The 27,509-nt window shown below is 37.5% G+C and overlaps 1 protein-coding gene across 2 annotated transcripts; it reads left to right on the top strand.

The window, feature by feature from the left end:
• The first annotated feature begins 1,283 nt into the window (after positions 1-1,283).
• LOC128615788 (charged multivesicular body protein 4b) lies at positions 1,284-25,776 on the top strand. 2 transcript variants are annotated; one of them, XM_053638121.1, is made up of 5 exons: positions 1,284-1,653; positions 15,469-15,646; positions 18,293-18,407; positions 18,548-18,674; positions 23,373-25,776. In XM_053638121.1, the coding sequence occupies exons 1-5, from the start codon at positions 1,470-1,472 to the stop codon at positions 23,435-23,437; spliced, it is 669 nt and encodes a 222-aa protein (XP_053494096.1). In that variant the 5' UTR covers positions 1,284-1,469; the 3' UTR covers positions 23,438-25,776. The 2 variants fall into 2 exon arrangements, with proteins under 2 accessions (XP_053494096.1, XP_053494095.1); XM_053638120.1 differs by having other exon boundaries at positions 1,286-1,653; positions 23,370-25,776.
• Positions 25,777-27,509: the final 1,733 nt, after the last annotated feature.

Below are 27,509 nucleotides of genomic sequence, written 5' to 3'. Positions count from 1 at the left end.
AAGTCATGGGTGAACAATTTCCTGTTCCTAGTCACCCAGGTGTACAAAAAAAAGTAAAATATCAATAGGAATATACTTAAAATATATTTACATATGAAATCATATGGGTGCCAATAAGTGTTGCACACATATATTTAACAAAGATATATAAACAAGCTATATATATATATAAATTTTATAAACCTGTGTTGTGTTTGCAATAGTTTGATATTCCTGAGAGCAGAGTATTTTTGTAAATTGTTTTAAACAAAACGATCAAAATGTTAAACAATAGAGACAATTTCTCACAGCCTTCTTTGCTCATATTTACCATGGGTGCCAATATTAGTGGAAGGCACTGTATATACATAGTTAAAAATAGTTAAACGAATTTTTGTCTATGGAAACGTTTTTTAATTTGATTAGAATTAAAAGATACTTAGTGTTTTGAACGTCCCGAGATTCATGGCTTGTTATTTTATGTAAACAGTGGATCAACTGTGTGTTGATTATTTTTCTATAGAGACTGATGTGTTGTATTTATGCTAATGATGCATGGATACCTTGTAAGGGGCGTGGTTTGTAACCCTGCAGGACGCAGACGGATATGCTTGTTCTATTATTCCGTTACGTACGGTGGCCGAGAAGTGCAAAACAAACACAAATATGAAAACTTCTGTGTTTACTTTAAACCATTTTTTTCCCCATAGCGAAACTTTATAATGTTAGAAAATAAAAGTTTATACTGGCAAGAAATGAGAAAATGGAATTTATTAAGCGCTACTTTGATGAAGGACAATCATACGTCGTGATTTTGGATATGCTGTTAACAAACCATGACATAAAGATTAGCTTGCGCTCTCTAAAAACACACCTAAAGGACGCAGGTCAGTTTAGAGGAAAAACTATTCCCCATTAAATGAAGTAAGGAATACTGTAAGATCAGAGCTACATGAACCAGGATAGTTATTCGGCTATAGTTATAACACACGCACACACGAATTGGCTTTCCCGTACTGGCAGGCTTGTACTTCTTGTACAAGATGTACTTCTTGTATATCTTGATTGACAGACGTGTCGTCCAATCAGCGGTAAGTAATTATATATATATATATATATATATATATATATATATATATATATATATATATATATATATATATATATATATACACACTACCTTTTCTGTTTTGTCTGACTTGTTATTGTGTTTTCTGATTTATTCATTTATGTTTTGATTTGTTAATGTGTTTATAATTTGTTGTTTTGTTTTCGGAATAGTTATTTTGTTTTGCACTTCTCGGCCACCGTAGTTACGTGACGGTTCTGTCGTCACAGGGCCTGGTTAGCGAAGAGTTAGGAGAGAAAACACCACCACATCTATTTCTGTTTGTTTAAACGTCGCTGCGTTTGTTTTATACGCTGGGATACAAACTAGAAGATCTTGTGATCCTACACAGAAGTTTCACACGTTGTTGTTAAGAGCCAGGATGTCTTTGTTTGTGAAATTATTCGGTAGCAGTGGGAAAGGTGGTAAAGCTTATAGTCCTCAAGAGGCTATCCAGCGACTTCGAGATACAGAGGAGATGCTGACGAAGAAGCAAGAATTTCTGGAGAAAAAGATGGAACAGGAACTCCTCACGGCCAAGCGAAACGGTACAAAGAACAAAAGAGGTGAGGTTTTCATCTTAACCTGCCAGAATAAGGAGGACTGCAAAGAGCTACACGCGCTAGCGTTGGAGTTCATATGTGATGGCTAGAAATGCTAAATTGATTCAAACGTGAGCGATATAACTCGGCTAGTGAATTAAGTTAGCGGTTTAGTTTTATTATTTATTTCTAACTTTATTAAAGACGCTGGAATAAAGTTGGTGTGAAGTTGGAGGTTCGATATTCGCGGATATGTGGAAATTAAGGGACCGTCTCTAAAGTTACATACGACATTGTTATACACGTTTCTAACTTCAATAGCATTTGAAGAGAATGACTTACAGTCATATAACCAACTGTACAGTGTTCATCTAGGGGTCAGGTATGATACACACCTCTTAGATTTCTGATATTTAACAAAATAAACTATTAAATCATATGTAAATATTGTCATGTATTTTATCACTGCATGGGCTCATACACAAAATATGCCTTAATTTAATTTAAACCTCAAAAGTATTTGAATTGAATGATGTACAGTCACAAAACCAACTGTACAGTGTTCCTCTAGGTGTCAGGTATGATACACACCTCTTAGATGTTTGATATTTAACCCTACATTGCATGAACCAAAAAAACCCTTCACGAATACATAAAGGGGGTCAAAATGACCCGTACTGGATTGAATGGTTTTCTTAAAAAAAAATTAGACGTCCTATTAATGAAATAATTAAAAGAAATGATGATCCATGAATGTATTAATATTTCAAACGTTTTCTTTTTATGTACATGTTTAGATTGTGGTTGGGAGCCAAAGGAATTCAAAATGATTTACATAGGCAGCACGTCCAGTCAAGCTTTAGAGCCCTTTTGAACTGCGTCTCTGACATGGACTCCGTTTACATGGACAGCAGTAATGTAATTATTGAGCTTACTCTGATTAAGATAATAATGTGATTAAGGTGTTTACATGAGTCGCTTTTAGAATACTCCTGTCATGTACCCATTTTACATGTTATAGAACATAGATTGATTAACAGCATACGTCATTACGTCACCGCGCCACGCCGTCCGACGTCCCTCCAGAATTTCCCACATCAACATAGCGTTCGTCTTCGTTATGGAACCGTATACAGTTTTGGGTGTTTTTTTTTTTTTTACGTACGCTTTAAGTGCAGTTAATTATTTGTCGTGCTGTACGTGCTAATAGACGACTGCTTGAAGCCGTGGGCTGCGTCTCAAACCGCGTACTTACCGTCTATATAGTAGCTGAGATACATGTATTTCACCTACTACAGGACTATAGTAGGCAAGTATGCGGTTTGGGATGCAGCCGAACTCTCTTGTTCGCCGTAAAACGTAAAACTGCCATGTGTGATCGTGTCCTGTCGCAAAATGCAGTGAAAACTCTCACACATGGTACATACTGTAAATAGCATTAGCATATGTTTACTACTTAATACTAATACTTAGTATGATGTTACAACATGTGTGGTTTTTCTGTGATTATCTATAGTTTATACCGTAGTCTAAATGACAGGCGTTTTTGTACAAGTAATAAATTACCTGAGGATTTCAGAAGTTCCTCTGCCATTGTCAGTCGCAGATGTTCCATGTGCTCCTTGGAGGAGTTTATAGTCAAATGGCAAGGGATATTTGGAAACGCACCAACAACTTCTTTTGTCATCTACATAAGACAAGATAAGGTAATTAGGGATGCACCGAATGTTCGGCAACCGAAATTATTCGGCCAAAAATAGCAAAAAAAAGCACTTTAAGTGAAAAGGCCAAATAAATTTGACCGAACAATGACGTGTTTGATGACGCAACCAAATAGCCTAGTAACCAGAGTGAGATGCGCGAATGTCACGACCTCGATGAGGGGGCGCGCGCATGCACGAGCTACGTGCTCTTCGGATGTTTACTGTGCATTTGTTTTGTTTCGGTCACGTCGCGAGACGTAAGGGAGTAGAGTACGGAAGAAGGTAAAGACGTGTTTATTTAAGGGAACAGAACATTAACAACGTATCTAACTCTACTATATCTACTCTAATACTCGGCGAGGTGTACAGGGACGCAAGCGGTATATATCCCCAATATAATCAGCCCTATAGAACCCAATAGAACCATTTTCTGCACTCGTCAATGCACTTTTTAGTTGTAGGCTACAGAGTGTTGCATTCTTTCAGCAGTCAGTTATATACATCGGCTATTCAAGAGGCTCAAAGATGACCACATCAAAATATTTTTCTTTTACTCATTTATTTATTTAAAGTTATATTGTGCCTTGTTGGTAGCCTATGCCTGCTGGAATGAAAAAAAAATGTTCAGTGTTAAATAAATATTTTGAAATTGTAGTTTTTGTAATTGATTTTTTTTTCTTTGAAAAGCAAGACAAAATAGTAAAAAGGACATTTTGACTATTTAATTTATGCAGTGGTGAAAAAAATGGCAAAATAAATTGAAAAAACGTGTTCGGGATTCGGCTTTCGGCCAAGTTTTTCATTATATTCGGCTTTGGCCAAGAATTTTCATTTCGGTGCATCCCTAAAGGTAATGTTTTTTTTTATTGTCCATGGGAGATTGTTTCACCACAGCAGCCATACATACAAACAAACAAAACACATACATCTAAATCCATTAATCATATTCAACACACTATTTGCATAATCTACATTGAACAAACATTGAAGAGCCTGAGCCTCCACATAAAGTACAGTTTGCTCTGACCCTTCCTCTGTGAAGCCTCAATTTACCCGCTCCATTCTGGATTGTTGTCTAGGTACACTCCAGGGTTCTTACAAGACTGAAGTAAATCAACATTCTGCTCCACAAGTTCATAAGAACTGTGTCAGAGTTTATTATAAGATAAACTCTTTGTTTTTCTTTAGGTCGTGTAATTTAATGAGGAAATCCAACCTGCATGACAAACACTTTAAATGAATGTTCTGCATTGTGCTCTCTGTTCTCTTTACAGGCCGTATAAATATAATGGTATGATTAGGAAGGCAATATTATCCATTTTCCTTTAGTGCTTAAAACACAAAATGTTTGGGGAAAAAAGTGTTAAGCGAATCAAAATGATTGACAGGATAACATTAAGCATTAAAAGATTATTACTATTACTACTAATTTCCTATATATGTAGTATATGGTAATTATTGTCTTTACATATCTCACTCACTTTACACTTAACAATTATTGTGAATTGCTTGCTACTTATAGTAAAAGTTAATAAGTAAAATTATTGTAAGTATTTGTCAGCATTTAAAAAAAAAAAAAACCTTATGAGAAGATTAGTATACTTACACAATGTAAAAGACTCGAAGCCTGTCATTTTATTTGTACGAAAATAATCGTTAAGGATCCAGAGATGTGCAAGAGCTATGCCAAGTCTCTGGAACTCCAACAGGAGGGATAGAACATCATGTTTTCAAAATATATTTCTAAATTTTTACATTTTCAAGATGATACTGGAGAGTGCTGACAGTTTGGTCCTAAATCTAATTTTTTGTTTAATTTACTAAAGATCCGGTGATAGAAAAGGACACAAGGACACAGCATATCATTCACCGTTCAATACCCCATGACAAGAAAACGCATCAAAAAGAAGTGGGCCTCTTCACACAGTCATGCTGTTTTTTCTAATTTGTAACCCATCTGTGTAAGTACAGTATATAACAAGCTAAAAATATTACTGAAATCTAGTGGCTGCATGCATGGATTTTGCTTCTTCATCATGTCCTGCTGGGTGTACCACAAACACCTGGCTGGATGCTGCATGGAGATACTGTGCAAGATAAAAAAAAAGATGAAAGATGTAGAAAAACTTGTAGAAAAACTTTGAGGTTGGTTTGAAAAAGTCTGGCCGGAGAGTTAAAATGATGGATGGATGAATTCATTCATTCATACATTCAACTATTCCAGACTCTTGTGTGTGGTGTAGACACAGTGTAAAGCATATGGCCTTGTACGGGTTAGTCCATCCATGCATCTTCTATACCGCTTACTCCTTTTCAGGGTCACGGAGGAACCTGGAGCCTATCCCAGGGAGCATCAGGTACACCCTGGACAGGGTGCCAATCCATCGCAGGGCACAATCACATACGCATTCACACACCCATTCATACACTACGGACACTTTAGACACGCCAATCAGCCTACCATGCATGTCTTTGGACTGGGGGAGGAAACCGGAGTACCCGTAGGAAACCCCTGCAGCTATGGGTTAGTTTATATTTGAGTTTTGATGGTTGGTGTTTGAATAGTCTTAGCTCATCTGAACATTTATTCAATATGATTCTTCAAGCCAACCAAATGATGAACATCCTCTATAGAATAGAGTAATATAACAGTGTCTCATGTATATTAAAAAAGGACTATAAAATGTGTTCACCAAAAATATCCAATGATTCCCGTTGACATTCAGGAAACTTATCATTAATAAGTAAGTTAATATATTCCTTTGTGTTCACAGATTATTTTTCAATTGTCATAAGAGCAATGCATTTCCCAAAGGTATGAATCATTTTTCTTACCTCCCCCACCTGCCATTTATGTGTCTGGAGTGTTTTCAGCTCTGAATGATGCAGGATATAAGACCTTTTTTAGTCCTTTGACTGTGTAATGGCAATGACTATCTCACATGCTTTCTTAGACCACAGAGCTTGGATCTGCAGTGGGATATTTGAATATAATATAAAAGGTGGTATGAATCAATGTGAAAAAAAGCTTTATGACATGATTGAGAACTGCATAATACCTGGGCTGATGTGTCCTCTGAATGATCCTCAGATGTTTGCTTTGTCTTGTGTCTTTTTGGTTGGGGCACTGCTTCTGGTGGATCAAAATACTTTGAACGATGCTTTGCTGGTCTTTGAGTTTGTGATCTCTTGGCCCATTGCTCTTCTTGTTGGTCAATGGTCTGTTGCTTTGGAGATGTTCCTTGAGACAGACTATCAAGATTATGCATCATCTGATGCTGTGTGTACCTTCCTTGCAGAGAGTTAAACATCTTTGTAATGATATCTGCAGGCCGCAGGAACCTTTTTCTGCATAACATGTGATTCTTCACTATTGAGAACCACGGCTCCACATGGCAATTTGTTTCCCTTCTTTTTATTCCTTTACTATTCTCTTTGGAGAATCTGCTCAGGTTCCCAAGCAATATGCCACTCCAACGGGGGAAAAAGTCTGTAAATATCACAAATCTAAAAGGCGTTTCTCATACCTGACACCTAGATGAACACTTTCCAGTTGGATTTCTGACTGTAAGTCTTTCAATTCAAATGCTATTGAGCTTTAAAAAATGGTATATTTTGTGTATGAACCCATTCTGCAGTGAAATTCGTGTCTAATTTGCATGTGATTTAATAGCTTATTTTGTTAAATATCACAAATCTAAAAGGTGTTTCTCATATCTGACACCTAGATGAACACCGTACAATTGGTTTTGTGACTGTAAGTCATTCCCTTCAAATGCTGTTGAAGTTAGAAACGTGTATAACAATGTCGTATGTAACTTTAGAGACGGTCCCTTAATTTCCACATATCCGCGAATATCCAACGTCAAAGTAAAGTGCCCTATATTTTAACATAAATAAATAAATAAATCAGTATGTTTACATGGGCAACGATAATCCAATATTAAACCGATTAAGACAATATCTGATTAAGAAACTACCATGTAAACAGCATGTAAATATTTTAATTACCTTAAATGTGGCAAGGGGGATATTTACTCATCACGTTACTTCTATTCTGAAAACACGCTTCTGAAAGTAAATACTAAAGTTGTGTGATGAATAAATCTCCCCGTGCCACGTGTAGACCATCTAATCGATAATGAGATTCGTTGACAACGATTTTCATAATCGATTATTATTATTATTATTATTATTATTATTATTATTATGTTGCAGCTCTAAATGCTACTCAAGTTGTGAATAGAGATCCACTGTATGGAAAACTGGTATCAAACGAGACATCATGAGACAGGAGACTTTTTTTTTCTTTTTCTTTAAAGCAATGTGTCTAAATTCGACTCATCAAATGCATTTTTGTAGGTCGTCCAAGCAGTATTACATATTTCTGAAAAATAAACGTTCTCATGTTTTGGACAACCAATTGTACACTTTTCCTGCAGCAGCTCACTCTGACCTCCGCTGTTTTTCAGACGTTTTTCACCATTGTAAAGTGATGTCACTGATGGGGGGGGGGGGGTTGACCACAGTGACATCACAAACCCATCTAATCATTAATGAAATTCGTTGTTTATTGATTTTTTTTGACTAGTTGTTGCAGCCCTACTGAAATTACTTTATCGACTCCTTGTCATGTATATGGACATGACCTCGATTATTTTTGCTGACCTCGATATTACCCACTGTGGTTACGTTCATGTTTGATCACACGAGAATGAACGTCAGCTTCATTTTATCCTTTCGTGCTGCTTCTGTCCTCCTGTCTGCTCTACGGCTGTTGAATTAAAATTCAAACTGTGAATGTTTGTCGGATTTAAGGTGAAGATGCATATTCGGATGCAAAAACTGTGCATTCAAATTTAAGATGTGTAGCAAGCACTAGCACGGATTTTAACGAAATGATTTTAACGACATGCAAGATGCACTAACAATGTAAATGTAACTAAAAATGAAAAACCTAAAAAGAATAGTTCTAGTGTTTCAATAATACAGTCACAGTCATTAATGTCGTGGTTTCAGCTTTGTGAGCTGAAGCTGAACGGTAAACGAAAACCAGTAAACTGAAGTGCTTTACTAGCGAGTTAATTAACCCACCCAAACACATCCTATACGCACATGAGATTAATCAGACATGCACAACATAAACGTACTATTACAACTTGCTTCTGCACAAAATGACACAAACACACAAGTGAACTTCAACAAACCCTTTTTTTTTTTTTTTACCAGTACACTGGTATCTGAAATCGACTTATCAGACATGTTCAGTCAGTATAAACAAATGAATTATTTTATCATTCAGTACGTGTACATGGACAACAATAATCCCATATTACGACGATACTCTGATTAAGAAACTACCATGTAAACAGCAATTTTTGATTACCTTGATCAGACTAAAGTCATACTCGTAGTAAACACAAATGGAATTAAGACGTGGAGTATTCCTGTTTTAGTCGCATTATAGACATGTACACACCTTAATCACACTTAACATTGTGTGGGAGTTTTCACCGCATTTTGCGACAGGACACGTACACACACGGCAGCGCTCAACCGTCTGACGGTAAAGCACGGCTGCATCCCAAACCGCGTACTTACCTACTATATAGTAGCCAAAATACATTTGTTTCAGCTGCTGTATAGTAGGTAAATGTCTTTTCGGACGCACGGCTACAAGCACTCGTCTATTTGCACATATAGCGTGACATGATTACCTGCACTTGAAGCTTTTGTAAAATTAAAAATGGAACACGCAAAACTGTATACGGTACCATAATGTAACTGTATGTCGATACGTGAAATTCTGGAGGGGACGGCGTGACGTAATGACGTGTGTCGTTAATCGATCGATGTTCTAGATCATGTAAAACGGGAACATTAAAGCAATATTATAAAAGCAACTCATGTAAACACCATAATCACATTATTGTCTTATAAATGTAGTCACTGAAAGTGATAAAAGATCAGTCAGGTCACTGTTGGCTTTCTGTGTGTGCAGTGTGGTGACCCTGTATTTAGCTGCTGCTGGATGGGAAAGGGTCAGGGTTTGAGTCCCCTGCTGGGCAAACAATTCACACCTCTCCACAAGAACACTGGCACAGAGATAAAACGGACCACACAACTAAAGCTTTTTGATAGTAATACACCTTATACAACTGCCACAAAAATTATAGCATTTAAACCCAAGATCAGACTTTTATAAAAGATTACTACTTTACATTACCTACATAAACCAAAATCCAGTTTGTTCCCGGTTTTGTAAATCAGGCACATTTCCATCGGTATATAATCCATCCGCTTAATTGAAGAAAACAAACGCAAAGATCCACATTTAGTTATGTCATCTTTGAATTGCATTAAGTGTTTCAGTATCCCACCCCTCTGGAATTTGGTAATTTGCCGTACATTGCAGTGACGCACATTCGAAAATATTTTGAAAAGGCGAAAATCTGCCTTGGCTATGCTGAACATGTCTTACTTGATTGACACCCACATGGACCAATTGTAGACCAATTTAAGCTTTCAAACAAGTTCTCACTTGACACGATTGACCATTCAGAGTCAGATCTACCCCATGCATAAGTTACTCCTCCCACACTTTTTACACATCCACCTATTGGTCTGGAGCTGTCTGTGCTGTCAGTCAGCAGGTACAGGCCAATCAACTTGTAGCGCCACATTTGTTTTTTGATGTTTTAGTCCCTGCAGCATTTGCTTTTTCTGATTGCTAGTTTTCTCTTGGTTTTCGCTCAGCACACCATTTTATTATTTTAATTTATGATTTATTAGCATGTCATAGCGACCTTGTTCCCGAAAAAGCCGGAGTATGTCAGAGGTTTTGGAAGAGTTATTTCGGATTGACTCTGGAGAGGAATTGGAGGGTTTTTTGGAGGAAGACAACATGGATTGAGCTGAAGAGCATTTCAGCATGCACTGGACCCGGTCCTGGAAATGTACGTAAGATCTGTTGCTTTCTGTTTTTAATTTTTTGCTTGTGGTATGGAAATGCCTTTTTTGCAGGTAGCATGTCACTGCGTTTTGTGGGTACAATGTAAAGTAATTTTCACATGTAGCATGGCACTGCATATTTTTCCACACGTAACATGACGCTGCATATTTTTCCACGCGCGACACTGTGTACTTCTTTTTTGTGTGTTTCTTTTTTCTCCGCGCGTGGCTGCGCGTTTCATTTTTCTGTGTGCTTCCTTTTTCCCTGCGCGCGGCTGCGCGTTTCATTTTTCCGTACGTGTCTTTTTTTCACGCGCGCGGCTGCGTGTTTCATTTTTCTGTGCATTTCTTTTTTCCATACGCGGCGCATTTCTTTTTTCTACACGTGGCACAGCGCTGCTTTTTTCCCCCACGTGACATGGCATTGCATTAATTCCACATGTGGCATAGAAATGTTTTATATCTTGCCCTTCACGTAATAATAAACAACAGCATATGCACCAGCATAAGTTCTTTGATAGCTATATATAAACATTAGAGAATTATTCTGTAAATATTATAACCAATTTAGCATTTACTACAGTTGATTTTGGGTACTTACTTTGTATTCATGGATTATTTATTGTTACAGAGGGGAAGAAGAAGAAAATGCTCCTGATCCTCCTCACACTTCTTTTGAGGCCTTCTCTCCCAACACCCATATGGAGGTTTCCACTGCAAAACTGACAGCTCCATCTACCCCTACCCAAGAGAGGTCACTCATGTGTCACTCATTTGAGCCATTAGGAGAGCCAGTGCTTCTGCACCTACAACACAGCCTGAACAGGACAGGTTTCATAATATAAAGCGTGATGTGCCTCCTGTACAACATCACTTTTCTCCTGCCCACACTCCTAGGGTACTCAAGAGCTGTTCTAGCTATTTTTTGGTAAAGCCACAGTCTCTGCAACAACACAAACCTGTATGCAGAGTAAAAGCAGAAGCGTATGTAGACACCATGGAGTCCTGTAACTAGCCTGAAGATTCATTTACTGTGGCCTAATAAAGCCATCAAGATTTTGAGATTTGTGGAGAAAGAATAAGCTACATAATTTTGCATTCCCAACCTCTGTCCTGGCATTCTACAGATTTCAGGCAATATTCTGGATCCTGTACGTGAGCAACGTCAAAGATGATGAGTAGAATGACTGGCTAAAAGGCACCACTGGTTATGATTGGCTCTTTCATGTGAAGCACACCAGGAAGCAGCTCTTATTAACATGCAGGGTGTACTACCAGCCTCACCAGAACCTGGCCATCGATGAAAGCCACAAGGTCTAGAATTGTGGATTTTGGGAGTGATGAAACCATAAGTTCTTTGTGTCTGAGCCAGTGACTGCTGTAGCTGTCAGTGATGTGTCACAGGTGGCAGAGAAGAGGCCATGCAATCCAGTGACAATTGTAAACACCTCAACCTCTGCCAAGAGAGACAGAGCCTCAGCTGGGAGAAAACACTGTGTACTGCCTTCAAAGGAAGAAGCACAGCAAGACTATTTACAAATGCAGGTCTTGTGATGTGTTCCTGTGTACTATAGTGGACTGTCTTTGTTTCACTTAATGGGGATAATGACAAGGACAGCCAACGCACTAGACTCTGGCTCATGGATTTTTTCCCAGGTTTTTTCTGCGCTTTTGTTCATGTTTTGCATATATTAGTTTATATATTGCACTTTCATATTGGTTGTAAATTGTTATTTTTGCCTCCTAAAATCCAACCCCATGTCATAGAAGGTGGAAACAGCACCTTCTGCATGCCTATGCCTATACGTGACGATGCTAACAGGGCTCTGGTGCTGATTTCAGTAAAGATATTTTTCCTGTCATTTGTTGGTGGTTTGTGCCATTTGGACATGTTCTTTTGTGAAAATATTTTTTAGCATTGCTTACTATTTCTAGAAGTTTGCTATTTCTTTAGGCTTTGGGCCATTTGGGGATGTTTTTACCTCTGTTTGGATAACTTCAATTTTAAGTTGTTGAAGATAACTCCTTCAAATCTGAATGCTTATGGACAAGCATTTGGGGCAGGAATGGGATTGATATAAGCATTTATTTTGAAGAAATAACCATTTGTGTGTGGGGGGGGGTGGATTCTGAATATATTGCCCCTAAGTGGCTAGGTGTAAACAGAAAAACCTGCACATTTCTTAAAGCTTTGAGTGTCTGCTTTCATATGAGCCATTAACCACTGCTGTGGTGTGAGACATCACAAATAAATTCAATGTTGAACCCCCAAGACAGGTGAAAATTCCTTTTTTTTTTGGCCACTGGTAAAAAGAGTTAAGGCTCTTGGTAAAATGGTTGTGAATACGCACTTTCCATAACAACGCACTAAAACACAGATAATGAAGAGTAACTAAATCAAAGAATTCACAATATTGTATTACAATAATATATTCATTGTAATGTTAATATTTCAGGAGATCAGGATAATTTTTTTGTTGTTGTTGATGCATGTTTACAGTTTACATTAATATCTAAAATATTTAGTTTAATTTTTGCATTTTCTCATCAACTAAAATGCCATTGACTAATATTCTATGCCCCTTTTGTCAGAGTAAAATTGACTAAAATGAATCAAAATTACTTTTGTAAATATTGACTAAATTTAAAGGATATTTTCATCAGAAGACCAAAAAAAACTATGACTAAAAACTATGTGAAAATTAACAATGGAACTCGTTTTTTTAATTTTATAATTTTATGCACTTTAAAAATAAATGCACTTTGTTAACAGCCTGGTTTGTTCTTTGCAATGAACCATACATCATGTTGCTGTTAGGTTTGCATTTATTCATTGCAAACCTAATTGTGGTTTTCAAAGTGGGGGCCGCCAGGGGGCGCCCGGGGAGCCTCAACAATTTGGTGTGGGGGAAAAAAAAAATAATAATAAAATATATATATATATGTATATATGTATATGTGTATAAATATATATATATATATATATATATATATATATGTGTGTGTGTATATATGTGTGTATATATATATATATATATATATGTGTATATATGTATATATGTATATATATATATATATATATATGTATATGTGTATGTGTATATATATATATATATATATATATTATATATATATATATATATATATATATATATATATGTGTGTGTGTATGTATGTATGTATGTATATGTGTGTGTGTATATGTGTGTGTGTGTGTGTGTGTGTGTGTGTGTGTAAAATTCCTGATGTAATTATTAATAAAAAAAAAGGGGGGGGGGCGGGGATATATTCAGAAGTCTGTATTTTTTATGTGTTTTAAAGATATCTTGCAAACGGGGGGGCCTCGGTCAAATGTTAATGCCCTGGAAAACTTTGGGATTAATAATGTCTTTAGAATTCAAATATAATTAGAATTTTTTAAAAATTTAAGTGAAAATTATAATTGTATCAGTGACATAACTGTCATTTTAAGATCATTTTATATTGCATTTTTTATATCATTTATATCGCTTGTCACATTTATTTCTGGGACAATATATAGTTCAACAAAAGTAGTTCATGACACGCCTAGTCCAAATTCATCTTTTCTCAAACCCAAATGTCTTCAGTGTATAGCAAAAGCAAAAGAACTGTATATATTTTTTTATAAAGAGCACACATTGTAACATGTATTGTAAAAGTTGTTTCCTAAACCTATATAATATTTATGATGTCACCACATTGTTCACCATGAAATATGGATTAAATTAATACCAAACGTGCACTGAGGACTTGTCATTAATCAGTTTGGTTACAATTAAACACTCTGGTATCTCTGAAACGTGACGTGAGATCAAAAGATGAATATGAGACGATAGTTCAGAATTTCAGTTTTCATTTCCTGAAATTTACATCTAGATGTGTTAAACAACTTTGAATATGGCACCTTTGGTGGCAGACCACACAATTTTTAGGTGAGCAAAAGTATAGGAACAGATGGTCTTAAAGTAAACTTAAAGTAAGTAATATTAAAGTAACACTTAATATTTGGCTTCATATCCCTTGCTTGCAAAAACTACATTAAGCCTGCGACTCATTGACATCACCAAAATGTTTCTTTTTGAGGACATTCAAAATTGTTGTATTGGCTATTCCCAATGTTTGTGCAATGGCTCTGATAGATTTTCCCCTCTTTTCTCAGCTTCAAAATGGCTTGCTTTTCTCCCAAAGACAGCTCTCTAGACTGCATGTTGGTTTATCCTTTTTAACAACAAATGCAGTCTTCACAGGCACAACTTAGGGTTCACACCAAGAGTAGACATTCAGAGCTATTAATTCTTTAAACAATCAAACAGTGCACACCTTGGCAGCAAGAAACCTCTATCAGTCATGTGTTCCAATATTTTTGATTACTTTGAAAAAAAAATGCGTGGGTTCAAACAAAAGGTGCCATGTTCTAAGTTGTTTAATAGATCTAGATGTAAATATGCGGAAATGAAAGCTGAACTTTTTAGCTATCATCTCATATTCACCTTTTAATCTCAAATCCAAACGTCTTCAGTGTATAGTGAAAACAATAGAATTGAACTGTATGTCTGGCCACGCCCGTCCTTCTCTCAATTGAGAACCACAGGTTATACTATTGTCCATCTGTGATAGTTAGTGGGCACGATGGGATGATGGCATTTTACATGATCTCCCAAGCCTATTAGTCCTCATTTTTCAAATTGCAGTTATTATTATTATTATTATTATTATTATTATTATTATTATATTTTAAAAAATTCTATTAGATGCATTCATTCCATTCATCGTCCTTAACCACCTTATCCTGAGCAGCGTAGTGGTGGCTCCAAGCCTATCCCAACAACACTGAGCACTAAACAGGAGAATTCACCCTGGATGGAACAGCAATCACAGGGCACCATGCACACGCACATTCACACCTTCAGGCAATTTAGTTAATGTGTATAACCAGCATGACATTTCTTCTCTCTTCAGCCTGAATCTCTTTGTTAACCTGGACATCAGGTTGACTGAATATTAGACTACTCAAAGAAGTCTGATGGCATGGCATGTTTTGATTTAGCATAAAAAAAATAAACTAGGATGAAACAGTGCCTCGTTCAGGTGGCTATAACCTATTGTGGACCACAGAGATGTACCTTAACTGTAATAATCAGTTGTCCTTTTATGTTTCAAACAGCCGCACTACAAGCTTTGAAGCGCAAGAAGCGATATGAGAAGCAGTTGGCTCAGATTGATGGAACGTTGTCCACCATTGAGTTCCAGAGGGAGGCGCTGGAGAATGCTAACACTAACACTGAGGTCATCAAGAACATGGGTTTTGCTGCTAAGGCCATGAAAGCTGCTCATGATAACATGTGCGTGATTTGAATTTTGAATTATGATATCCTATTGACATTTAGTTTTTGCTGAGCTGCATTTTCTGATTAAGTGCAAAAACCAAAAAAGGACCAAATCTGCTTTATTTCATATTGTTATAATAAATTTGAACTCGGCTCGTTTATATCTGTAAACCCAGCAGGTTTACATTATCGGATGTTGATTATGTGATTGGAAAAAGATGAGCAGCACTTTGATTAAATATTTATATATGTGTCCTGATGGTCTATAGATCTCAAATGTCACTAAGATAGCTAATTGAAGTGGTAACTTTATTGTTGTTTTTTTTAAAGCTATGATTAACTTCTAGGTTCAACATTCATTTCTTTCATAGTTTGTAAAGCTTTGTTACTTGTTATATTATTCTATTAATATACATTGTATGGCCAAAAGTTTGTGGACACCTGACCATCGCACATATATGTGCTCCTTCCCCAAACTGTTCCCAAAAAGTTGGAAGCACACAGTTGTATAGTATGTCTTTGTATAGCGTCACAATACTGGAACTAAGTGGCCTATCCCAAATTTGTTCCAGCATAGCAATGCCCCCTGTGCACAGTGAGGTCTATAAAGACATGGTTTGCCAAGGTTGGAAGAACAGGAGTGGCCTGCACAGAGACCTGACCTCCACTCAACTGAACACCTTTAGGTTGAATTTAGGCCTACTGCACATCAGACCTCCTCACTTGACCTAACTAATGCTCTTTTGACTGAATGGGCAAATCTCCACAGCAACACCAAAACATATTGGAAAGCCTTCTCAGAAGAATGGGGGTTATTCTAACAACAAATGGGGGACTAAATCTGGAATGGGGTGCTCGTTCCTTTACTTGGGCTTCTCTCTCCGATGTGGCTGTGTTCAGTATGAACCACGTCCATTCAGTCTCAAGTTCAAAAGTAATTATCATACAGCTGCCATTAATGAAATTATTCTGATTAACCCCAATAAAGACCAGATGTTTCTGTAGGATTTTCTTTGCATCTTCTTGGTTTCATCTGACTGCTGAAGCCATGGTCCGCAAAGATCTTACAAAACATGCGTGGTGTCTCACTTGTTGAAAGGAATCGATCAGGATTGGTGTATAAAAGAATTTCTAAAACATTAGATGTGGCATGGAACACCGTAAAGGCCATCATCAACGAATGGAGAAAATGGGGCATCACGGTGACATCATCAAGAACAGGACGTCCCTCCAAAATTTATCAAAGGACAAGGCAAAAACTTACCAGGGAGGCTGCCAAGAGACCTACGGCAAAATTAATGGAGCTGCAAGAATATCTGAGGAGTACTGATTGCTCTCTGCATGTGGCAACAATCTTTCATGCTTCACATGTCTGGGGTATGTGGTAGGGTGGCTAGACGGAAGCCCTTTCTACAAAAAACATCCAGTCTCAACTAAATCATCCCAAACCATGTGATTAGATGTGTTCCAAAAATTATGTACGGTGCAAAAGCACATCACCAAAAGAACACCATACCCACAGTGAAGCATGGAGGTGGCAGCATCATGCTTTAGGGCTGCCTTTCTTCATCCAAAACTGGGGCTTTTATCAAGGTGGAGGGAATCATGAATACTTACAAATACCAGTTTGTTTTAGTGCAAAACCTTCAGGTGTTTGCTAGAAAGCTGAAGATGAAAAGGAATTTCACCTTTCAGCACAACAATGACCCAAAACATTCAACTAAATAAACAAAGGAATGGCATGACCAAAATAAGGTCAAAGTTTCTGAATGACCTAGCCCTTACAATTTGATGGATCTGTAATGTTTTTCCAAGGAAAAGCATGTGCCATACTGATGCTCTTACCCAAAAAGATTGAGTGGTGTAATAAAATCCAAAGGTTTTAGGGGTGTGTACACTTATGCAACTACGTTATTGTAAGTTTTTTAATTAAACTTTATTTGGGGTTAATCAGAATAATTTCATTAATCATTTGTATGATAATTACTTTTGAACATGAGGTTGAATGTGAGTGGTTCATTCTCAACACATCCACATCCCCAGTTATAAAAGGGTGTGCACACTTATGCATCCAGGTTATTGTAACATTTTTATTACTCCTATTTTCCCATCAAATGTTTCTGATTGTTTTTCCCACTAAATTTTCAGACATTGTAATTTCACATTAAAGCTGGAAAAGATCTGACATGATTGATCTAGTTTCATTCTTTTACTTCACAAAAACCTGCCATTTTAACAGGGGTGTGTAGATTTTTTTTTTTAATATCCACTAACTCCGAGGCTCACACCAGCATAAATGTATACACACTGTTCTGTGCAGCTCGGCGCTCTCTGTAGCTTTGGCTCTTATCTCTCCTCGCCACCGATCACTGAAACACAAAACACTCGTTGGGAAAATCCTCCACAGGTGCAGTCTCATCCTAACCGTTCACTCTCTCACTTTCACAAACCGGCGCTCAACCACTCCCTCGCCTCAACAACATACGAGTGTTATGGTCAGGTTTCCACAAACGTTTTCGTCAAATTGTGTATGTAATCCATGATTAATCAACTTAAGTGGACTTAGAAAGCCTTCTCTCAGTGATTACAGAAGCCCAGTAGTAAAATGTAATTAAAATGATGCCTGTTACTGAAATCTGTGGTCTGTTTCTTGTCCCGCAGGGACATAGACAAAGTTGATGAACTCATGCAGGATATGACAGAGCAGCAGGAGTTGGCACAAGAAATCTCCGATGCAATTTCAAAGCCTGTTGGGTTTGGCGAGGAATTTGATGAGGTAAGAGCAAGACAAATATTGAATGCGTTTTCCTGTTCTCTAAAGTCAAATATTGCACATCATTTTTTTTTGTTGATGTTGAGCTTTGTTAGAGTATTTGTTGATTCTGTGCTAACTTTATGTCCGTGTTATTGGTCCAGGACGAGTTGTTGGCTGAATTGGAGGAGTTGGAGCAGATGGAGCTAGATAAGAACCTGCTGGAGATCGGAGGCCCAGAGAATATACTGCTGCCAAATGTACCCTCCACATCCCTACCTTCTAGACCAGGTAGTTATTACTCAGGGTTTGTACTTATGTTTCAGGTTTTTTGTTTGATTTTTAAAGTTGGTTGCAAGTTGTGGTTTAGAATGTACCTGTCTATGAATAAAGAATTCCACATAATTAGTCTATTATCATTCTATGCGTTCTTTATTAGCCAGCAGTTCATATTTAACCTATTATGTTATTGTCAATGCCTGATCAGAATGTGGGTGGGGTGTGTTTTGTTTTTTTTTGTTTTTTTTTGTTTGTTTGTTTTTTTAATTAAACCAACGCAGCTTTTATGGCTTAGCCAATCACATGCATTTATGTAATAATATTATTTCCAGAGACTACAAGGCTACATTATTCAGAAAAGCAAGAATTTTCAGGTTTTAACTTTTTTATGAAGTTCACAATGAAAATATTTTTACAGACAAATGGACAAAGTAGTGTATACACTGATCAGCCATAACATTAAAACCACCTGCCTAATATTGTTCAAGTCCCCTTTGTGTCGCCAAAATAGCTCTGATCTGTTGAGGCATGGGTTCCACAAGACCTTTGAAGGTCTGCTGTGGTATCTGGCACCAACACATAGCAGCAGATCCTTTAAGTCCTGATAGTTGCGATTTGGGGCCTCCATGGATCGAACACGTTTGTCCAGCCCGTCCCGCAGATGCTCGACTGGATCGAGATCTGGGGAATTTGAAGGCCAAGTCAACACCTTGAACTCTTTGTCATGTTGAGTGTACTTGGTCTGCAACAATGTTTAGGTAGATGGTATGTGTCAAAGTAAATCCACATCAGTGGCAGGACCCAAGTTTTCACAGTGCTTCTACCGGCTTGCCTTCTTCCCATGTGCATATCCATAATGCATCCTAGTGACATTTCTTCCACAGGTAAGCAATGCACACAACAGAATTTCCGTTAGCCTTTAAATACCCATTTTTGACCGTTAAAAATTCAAAATGTCCGATAAAAATATTAACATGAAGCAGACATACACTACACAAAGTACGTTTGCAACTGCACACCTGCAGTTTGTCCGGTAAACTTTCATTCCTAGACAAGTTGGCACCAAAATTTCTTAGCGGAAGCTCTGGCTCACACACCTGGCCGTCCAAATGATGTAACAGAAAACATGATTCGTCAAACTAGACCAACTTCTTCCATTGCTCCATGGGCCAGTTTGTATGTTCACATGCCCATTGTAGGTGCTTTCAGCGGTGGACAGGGGTCAGCATGGGCACTCAGACCAGTCTGTGGTTACACAGCCCCATACCAAAAGCTGCAATGCATTGTGTTCCGGCACCTTTCTGTCATAGCCAGAATTAACTTTTTCAACAATTTGTGCTACAGTAGCTCTCTTGTGGGATTGTACCAGATAGGTTAGCCTTCACTCCCCATGCGTATCAATGAGCCTTGCGTGCCCATGACCCTGCCACCGGTTCACCAGTCCTTCAACTTTGAGAACTGACTATTCACTTGCTGCATCATATATCCCACCCCATTTACAGGTGTTTTAATGTTATGGCTGATTGGTGTATGTTTATTCTGTCTGCATCACATTCAAAACAAATGGGAGCATCGATCTGCTATTGATCACTTTCAGTCAATTTAAGGGCTAAATATGTGGTAGATAATATTTTTCACCTGGCTGATACAGAGGGCCAATCAACGACACAAAACATGCAAACGAAATTTTGCTATGTGCGCTGAAAAAACAACGTGCACTTGATGTGAAACTTGTTGACAGTCTGTTTCACTGTATTGATCTCAGACCAAGCCGGTGCTATTTGCAGGGGCATAACCTGGCCTGGGTCATAATTCTCCTTTAGTCACGAATAATTATCCACTTGGAGCGTTTTGTCATTACGTAACTGAATGTTAGTAAAATAAGACGGCAGTGTTATAATTTTGTATCTTCAGTGAACAGATGCAAAACCAGTCAGACAGGGTTTACAGGAATATACGTGGAAATACTTCTCTTATTATCGTATTGTCTCAAAGGTCTCAATTCTGACAAACACTAGCTCTCACAGTAAATGTGAGGGGGAAAAATGGATACACGCCTTTTTTTTTATTATTATTTATTTTTTTTTACCAGTAAAGGGGTTGAAAATGAAACATTAAAGTCCTCTCATGCTGGGAAACAAGATGTGTAAATGTCTGTATGAGATCTAAGTGAACATGATATGAGCAGAGCATAGCGGCAGCTAATGTACTTTGCATAGCACTGTAGCCAGCTAAACCCATGCAATGATAGCTTAGTTGTACCTCCGCTTGACTAGTGACACTAACCTTGTCTCGTGTTGGATAGCCAAAAAGTTTTATATTTTATCGGTCTGGTAGTCCTGCAAACAGTGATAAAGCCCGTTGAAAGTTTTATGATAAATCCAACTTTTTGTCCAATTTTAAAATTTTTTAAGCAATTTTCCCTCACATGCAAGAAAAAAAAAGGATGGCAGCAGTCAATTTGGATGTATGTTTTTAAAACTATTTTGATGAAGAATCTGGGCTCAGCCCCGGATGATTAACCGTCCAGCTAATGCCCATAGCTATTTGCAAAGTTTGTACCAGCTAAACGGATGCTACACTTAATAGTACATTATGAAACTATGAGTATCAAGAGCTAGCGAAGATGCATAGCCCAACACCAACAAGAGCCACCAAACTTTGCAGACCAAAAGGACAACAGTAGAAGTTTGAAAGCTAATGGAAGCTTTTCAATAAAGTCACGGAATGTATTGTACTTTATACCCAGTTATTCTCGTCTGTTAAGAATGTGGTAATCTGTCACTTAATACAGTGAGAGAAATAAGTATTGGACGTGTCAACATTTTTTTCAGTAAATATATTTCCAATGAGGCTATTCACATGAAATTTTCACCAGACATCAGTATTAACTCAAGAAATCTGGAAATATAAAGAATTCAAACATTAAAGTCCATAAATGAAGTTATGTGTAATAAAGTGGAATGACATGGGGGAAAAAGTATTGAACACACCAACCTTTGTTTGTAATGACAAAAAAAAAGTTATCTAATTCCAACTGGGCCTTTGTGACCTAATCACACTAGCAAATTCACAAAGAAGAAATGGAGGGTTATGGAATGGCCTAGTAAAAGGCCAACTGTGAATCCCATTGAAATGTTGTGGTGGATTTGAAACGGGCAGTACATGCAAGAAAAACCCTCAAACATCTTGCATCTGAAAGAATATTGTATGGAAGCGTGGTCAAAAATTCCAGCAAGCCTGGTGGACTGTTATGCAAAACACCTACAAGAAGTTATTTCTGCTGAAGGGGGCAATACTAGCTTCTGAGGCCAAGGGTGTACTTACTTTTTCCACAGAAGAATATCACCTCTGTTGATATTTCTGTTGAATAAATGATTGATAAAGCAAATTTTCCTTGTGGTTTTGTTCAAGAATATCAAGGTAATTAATAGGCACAAAGATGATCAAATGTTTGCTTGTCCAAATATCTCAAAAAAGCCAACAATTTCCATGGGGTGTACTTATTTTTTCACATGACCATATGTGCCAGCTCTCTTGCCTGCGTAGCTGGAGGAAGTACTACCCAAACTTGGTCATAGCAGAGTTGTTCTAAGTATAGTCTTTGTTTCTTTATTCAATTGAGCAGCAGAGGTAGCTGCTCATGTGTCAGATATCATAAATCATAAACTTCACTATCATTATAAGGCTTAAAGGTAAACCCTTGTATATCGTCTGACCTGAAGTGAAAATTATCGATAACTATAAAAAGACAGAGAGTTGCAAGCAAGGAATATCCGTGCTTGTTCAAAAAGGAGATATACCCAGTTTGATGGCAATACTCAAGTCGTTGCTGACGTATTGCCTCGTTTCCTGTTTTCACGATCAAATTTGTTTGCTTGTTATGGACGAAATGTACCTCATATAAAAAAAAAAATAAAATAAATGTAGCTAGGACGTGGTAACATTGCCGGTTGTGTCACCTGAGCCACTTTTTTCATACTAGCACAAAAGATGCCCAACCAGTACTTTTGCTCTACAAAAATATCTAGTGTAGAAAAAGCCATAAACAGTATTGCATAGAGGAATATGTAAATTGCCCAACAACAGCAGCTTTCAAGAGACCAGCTTAACAGACAGCCTTGTCTTGATGTATGCCACTATACCTTTTGCATCCATCTCCAAAAAGAAAGTAGTGGAATTTCATGTGATGCCTAAAAGTACTCCTATCTTATTACTGTATATTGAGCGATTAAAACTTCACCATATAATTGCCTTTTCTATAATCACCCAGTGTTTGTAGTGGGTGACTATAAAAAGAGAAAAACAGGAAAGGCAAAATAAATAGTTTACACCGGGTTATTAGAAAGTGGGTGATAATCCAGTTGGTGATTTTAGAAAAGGAAAATTAAACCGTGAATAGAAAATCACACCGAAATTGTGCACAGTCACTGTGTATGGGTAATATTTATATTTAAAGTTAAATAATTGTGATTTGATGCATTTCAATTATGACTTCTTGTATCATTTATGTTTTGTTATATATCTATATTATGTTATATGTTAACTTTTGTCACATTTAGCAAGCCATAATTGCTACTGCTTGCTAAATACACTAACACCTGTAACACACTAACAATTATACAGCTTCACAACCTAGTTCTACTCACCTAATTACTGTGTCGTTTCTACAAAGCTAATGAGCATGTTTTATATGTATTCCTATAGCAGCAAAGAAAAAAGAAGAGGAGGAAGAGGATGATATGAAGGATCTGGAGGCTTGGGCAGCTAATTAATACCTGCTGATGGTTACAAAAACACCCCCCCCCCCCCCCCACACACACACACACACACACACACACACATGTATACAGTTGCAACTGGTCAAACCAGCTAGAGTTGATGGGTTGGTTTTTTTGTGTTTTTTTTAAAAGCCATTTGAACTGATAAGTATGAATGAGAAAAGTAAAAAATGCTGCAACTATTGAAACAAATGCTACTACTCTATACATCCTGTCACACTTTTAGAATTTCCGCATAAGCATGGTCAAGTCATCAAGCATGATGAATATTAAGCTGCCTATATCTCAGTGCTCTTCCTCATCGGTGGACGTAGAGTAAAAAGTATGTTTTCTGGACGATCCACTATCAAGTGAAGTATTTATCCACATCTCATTCTCAAACAAAAGGCAAAGAACCCTGTACTCATTATGTATATTATTTCAGATGGGAAAGTGAACAGATTATACATGTATGTCCACAAAAAATTGACACTCATTTTACAGGTTTACGATTTATTCGTTTCTTCTTCCGCAACTATTTACACAAGGTTATCCAAACACTAATTTCTTTATGAAAATTGCTTCATTGAATATAGGACTTCTTTGTCCCTTACTGTATTGAGCATATAAGCACTTGAGTGAAATAGTCATAACCATGACCAAAGCTCATCAAGCGTATTTATGTGTTGGTTTTGAAAAATCTCTTGAAGTGCCCTCTTTGTAAAGAACTTTTGAAACATGCATTGTGAATTACATTTTTTTTTCTAATATGCTTGTATAAGCATGTAACTGAGTGACTCTGATATTTAATGCTACTAGTGATTTCATGATTTACTTTACGAGAAAGTTCTAGACTCCCAAGGAATGATGAATGTGTGTCTGCTTTTTAAGTACGAATGTGTTTTGCAAAAGGGGTTTGGGATACCGATTCATTTAATATTCTTTTCTTTTTATTAGTTATGCCTCTGGGTTCATCCCGTTGCATTGGTTATTTTATCGTTAGGTTTTCTCTTGTTTAAAAAATAAATTTATAAGCAGCAATTTATATGACACGTGTTTTGTTATTTAGATTTCTTGTTTATGTGCAGAGCTACTCGTTTTCGCTGTCGTCTTTCCTATTTACAGCCTCCCCAGCTTGCATTCTGTTGACATGCCGTTCCGTTTCCTTATGTACATGCCAAATCTAAAGGTTTTGCTAAAGGACTCCTATTCTTGAAATTTTGCTGAAACCTTTCATTTACTTTGATGCTGATTTGTGCTGTTGAAAATTATTTCACCATGTAAACTTGTTTTCCATCTATAGAATCATAAAATGTGTTGTATATCTTTATATATTTATTGAATAAAATATTGTTGAAAAGCAGAAACCAAATGGAATATCTCAGATTTAAATAAACTCTGCCAAAAAAAGAAACGTCCCTTTTTCAGGAGACTGTATTTTAAAGATAATTTTGTAAAATAAGCTTTACAGGTCTTTATTGGAAAGGGTTGAAACAATGTTTTTCGTGCTTGTTCAATGAACCATAAACTGTTATTGCACATGCACCTGCGGAACAGTTTACAGGCGCTAGGCGATTAAGGTCACAGTTACAATAATTTAGGACACTAAAGAGACCTTTCTACTGACTCTGAAAAACACCAGAAGAAAGAAGCCTAGGGTTCCTGCTGACCTGCGTGAACATGCCATAGACCTGCTGCAGGGAAACATGAGCACTGCAGATGTGTCCAGAGCAATACACTAGAATGTCTGTAATGTAAGACACCTAACACTGTGCTACAGGGAGACAGGAAGGACAGCTGATCGTCCTTGCAGTGGGAAATTACATGTAACCATGTGTGTCCCCCAGACGTGATGGAGAGCTTGCAAATGCCTTGGTGGAGGAACATCTCACAGCAAGAACTGACCAATCTGGTGCAGTCCATGAAGATGAGATGCACTGTAAGTACTTAAATCAGCTGAAGGCCACCAGATACTGACTGTTCCTTTTGATATTGACCTCCCCTTTGTTCAGGGACTCATTATTCCATTTCTGTTCGTCAAATGTCTGTGAAACTTGATCAGTTGTTGAATGTTTTTATGTTAATAAATGTTTAAGTTGGTGGCGGATGTGGCTCAGTTGGTTGAGCGGGTTGTCCACTAATTGTAGGGTTGGCGGTTCGATTCCCGGCAAACGTGACTCCACATGCTGAAGTGTTCTTGGGCAAGACACTGAACCCCAAGTTGCTCCCAATGGCAAGTTAGCACCTTACATGGCAGCTCTGCTACCATTGTGAATGGGTGAATGAGACGCAGTGTAAAGCACTGTGGAGCTGCTAAGGTTAGTAAATAAATAAATAATATTAAAATAAAAGCAGTTGAATGTGAGAGGATGTTTTTTTTTTAATTGCGTTTATAGACCCCAACTTTTTTTTTTTTTTTTTTTTTTTTACACAAACCTCTATAGAATAACTTACTGGTTTGTCTAGTATAGGGGTGCCCAAACCTTTTCCTGTGAAGGGCCAAAAACCAAACTTTATTGAGGGCCGTAGGCCGAAAATAAACGTTGCATTATACCAAACTGTGTTATATTAAAATTAAAGTTGCCATGGTTCCCCTCAATTATAATATTTAAAAATAAATAAATAGAAAACATTACTCTGTAATCTGCTTAACTAAGGCAGGTTTATTTTCCAAGTTTTATAGTACAATGAAAACATAGAAACAATCCCATTTATAGTACAGTAGAGTTCAAGGCCTAATAATTCAAGCTATAAGCAATACAGCCACATGCCTGCAATATTAGTGACCTCTAATGAGACACATGAAGCTGGTCCTTATTTTTCAAAAATTTTTCCAAATTGGGATGCAGCTGACTTACTGTCAAAGTCAGGATATTATGTAGGTGAGAGTCAGTTAGTTTGCTTCTCAGTTTACACTTGTTTAACTTCATTTGACTGAAAGTCTTCACAGAGGTAGGTACTGCCAAACAGAGACAGCATCACTCGTGCCTGTTTGCACATCTTTGGGTACCTGTTTGCTGGGACACGTTTGTTGAAGTCTGTCAAGGGAAGGGACCTGAACTTGTGTTTGAGTTCAAAAAGCTCAAGTAGTTCCATCTGAAGATCATCGCTGACTGTCCACACTGATGGTGAAGGGTTGAGAAAACCGCTCAAAATCACGCATCACATCCACAAGCCTGATGGATCTGGCACATAGCTGTACTTGATGTAAAATACAGTGGTACTTTACCACTTTCCTCCCACATTCACTGACTTTGAGACACCAAGGTATCAAGGCCAGATTTCCTCCCTACCACTGCCGGTACTCCATCAGTTGTAATACCTGCCATATTCTCCCATTTTAATTCATTCTTTTTCAACACTTTCCCTCTTCTCATATATGGCATGGTGGGCCAAATCAAAAGTCACCACGGGCCAACTTTGGCCCGCGGGCCCTAGTTTGGGTACCTCTGGTCTAGTACATGCACATGATGAAGAGCTTGTAAAGGCTTGATGCCCTTTTTTTTTTGGTGAAGGACACTCCTGAACCAACTTAGGGTCTGTAACAATGCAGACTAATTTGTGCCGGATGGAAACTTGTCTGTATGTTTTCATTACATTGTTGGATTTATTGCTGTTATTAAAATGTATTGAATGATTTTGACTCATCGTATTTAATTGTAAAGAAAATAGTGAGGATTTAATGGTGATTCATAAGAGCTGAGCTTTGGTGGTGGTGGGCAGTTGATTGAATTTTGTGACATCATGCAGTGAGACTTACTTACACTGACATTTTCTGCTCATGTTTTTTTCTTTTTTTGAATGCATACGCTGTTTTTCCCGTCGTGCTTGTTTCCACATTCTCCGCTTGCTTTTCCAAATGTTGCAGTTTGAGTAAATCAGGGCGGGCTTTAGCGTCACCATCGGTCCACTGCAGCTCCTCCTCTAGCCAATCAATCGAAGAGGGGAGTTGACGTCAGTCCACTGCGACTCATGGCTGTTGTGTTCATAGACATACATAGACTCCACGTTGGCTGCTGGGTCCTAGGTCAACGTTGACCACAATGTTTGCTATTCTGATAACTTTGCCTTTATTTTTCAGTTTTGT

The sequence above is a fragment of the Ictalurus furcatus genome, chromosome 12, assembly GCF_023375685.1.
Source record: "Ictalurus furcatus strain D&B chromosome 12, Billie_1.0, whole genome shotgun sequence".
Lineage (NCBI taxonomy): Eukaryota > Metazoa > Chordata > Actinopteri > Siluriformes > Ictaluridae > Ictalurus > Ictalurus furcatus.
This window is presented reverse-complemented; position numbering and strand designations above follow the sequence as displayed.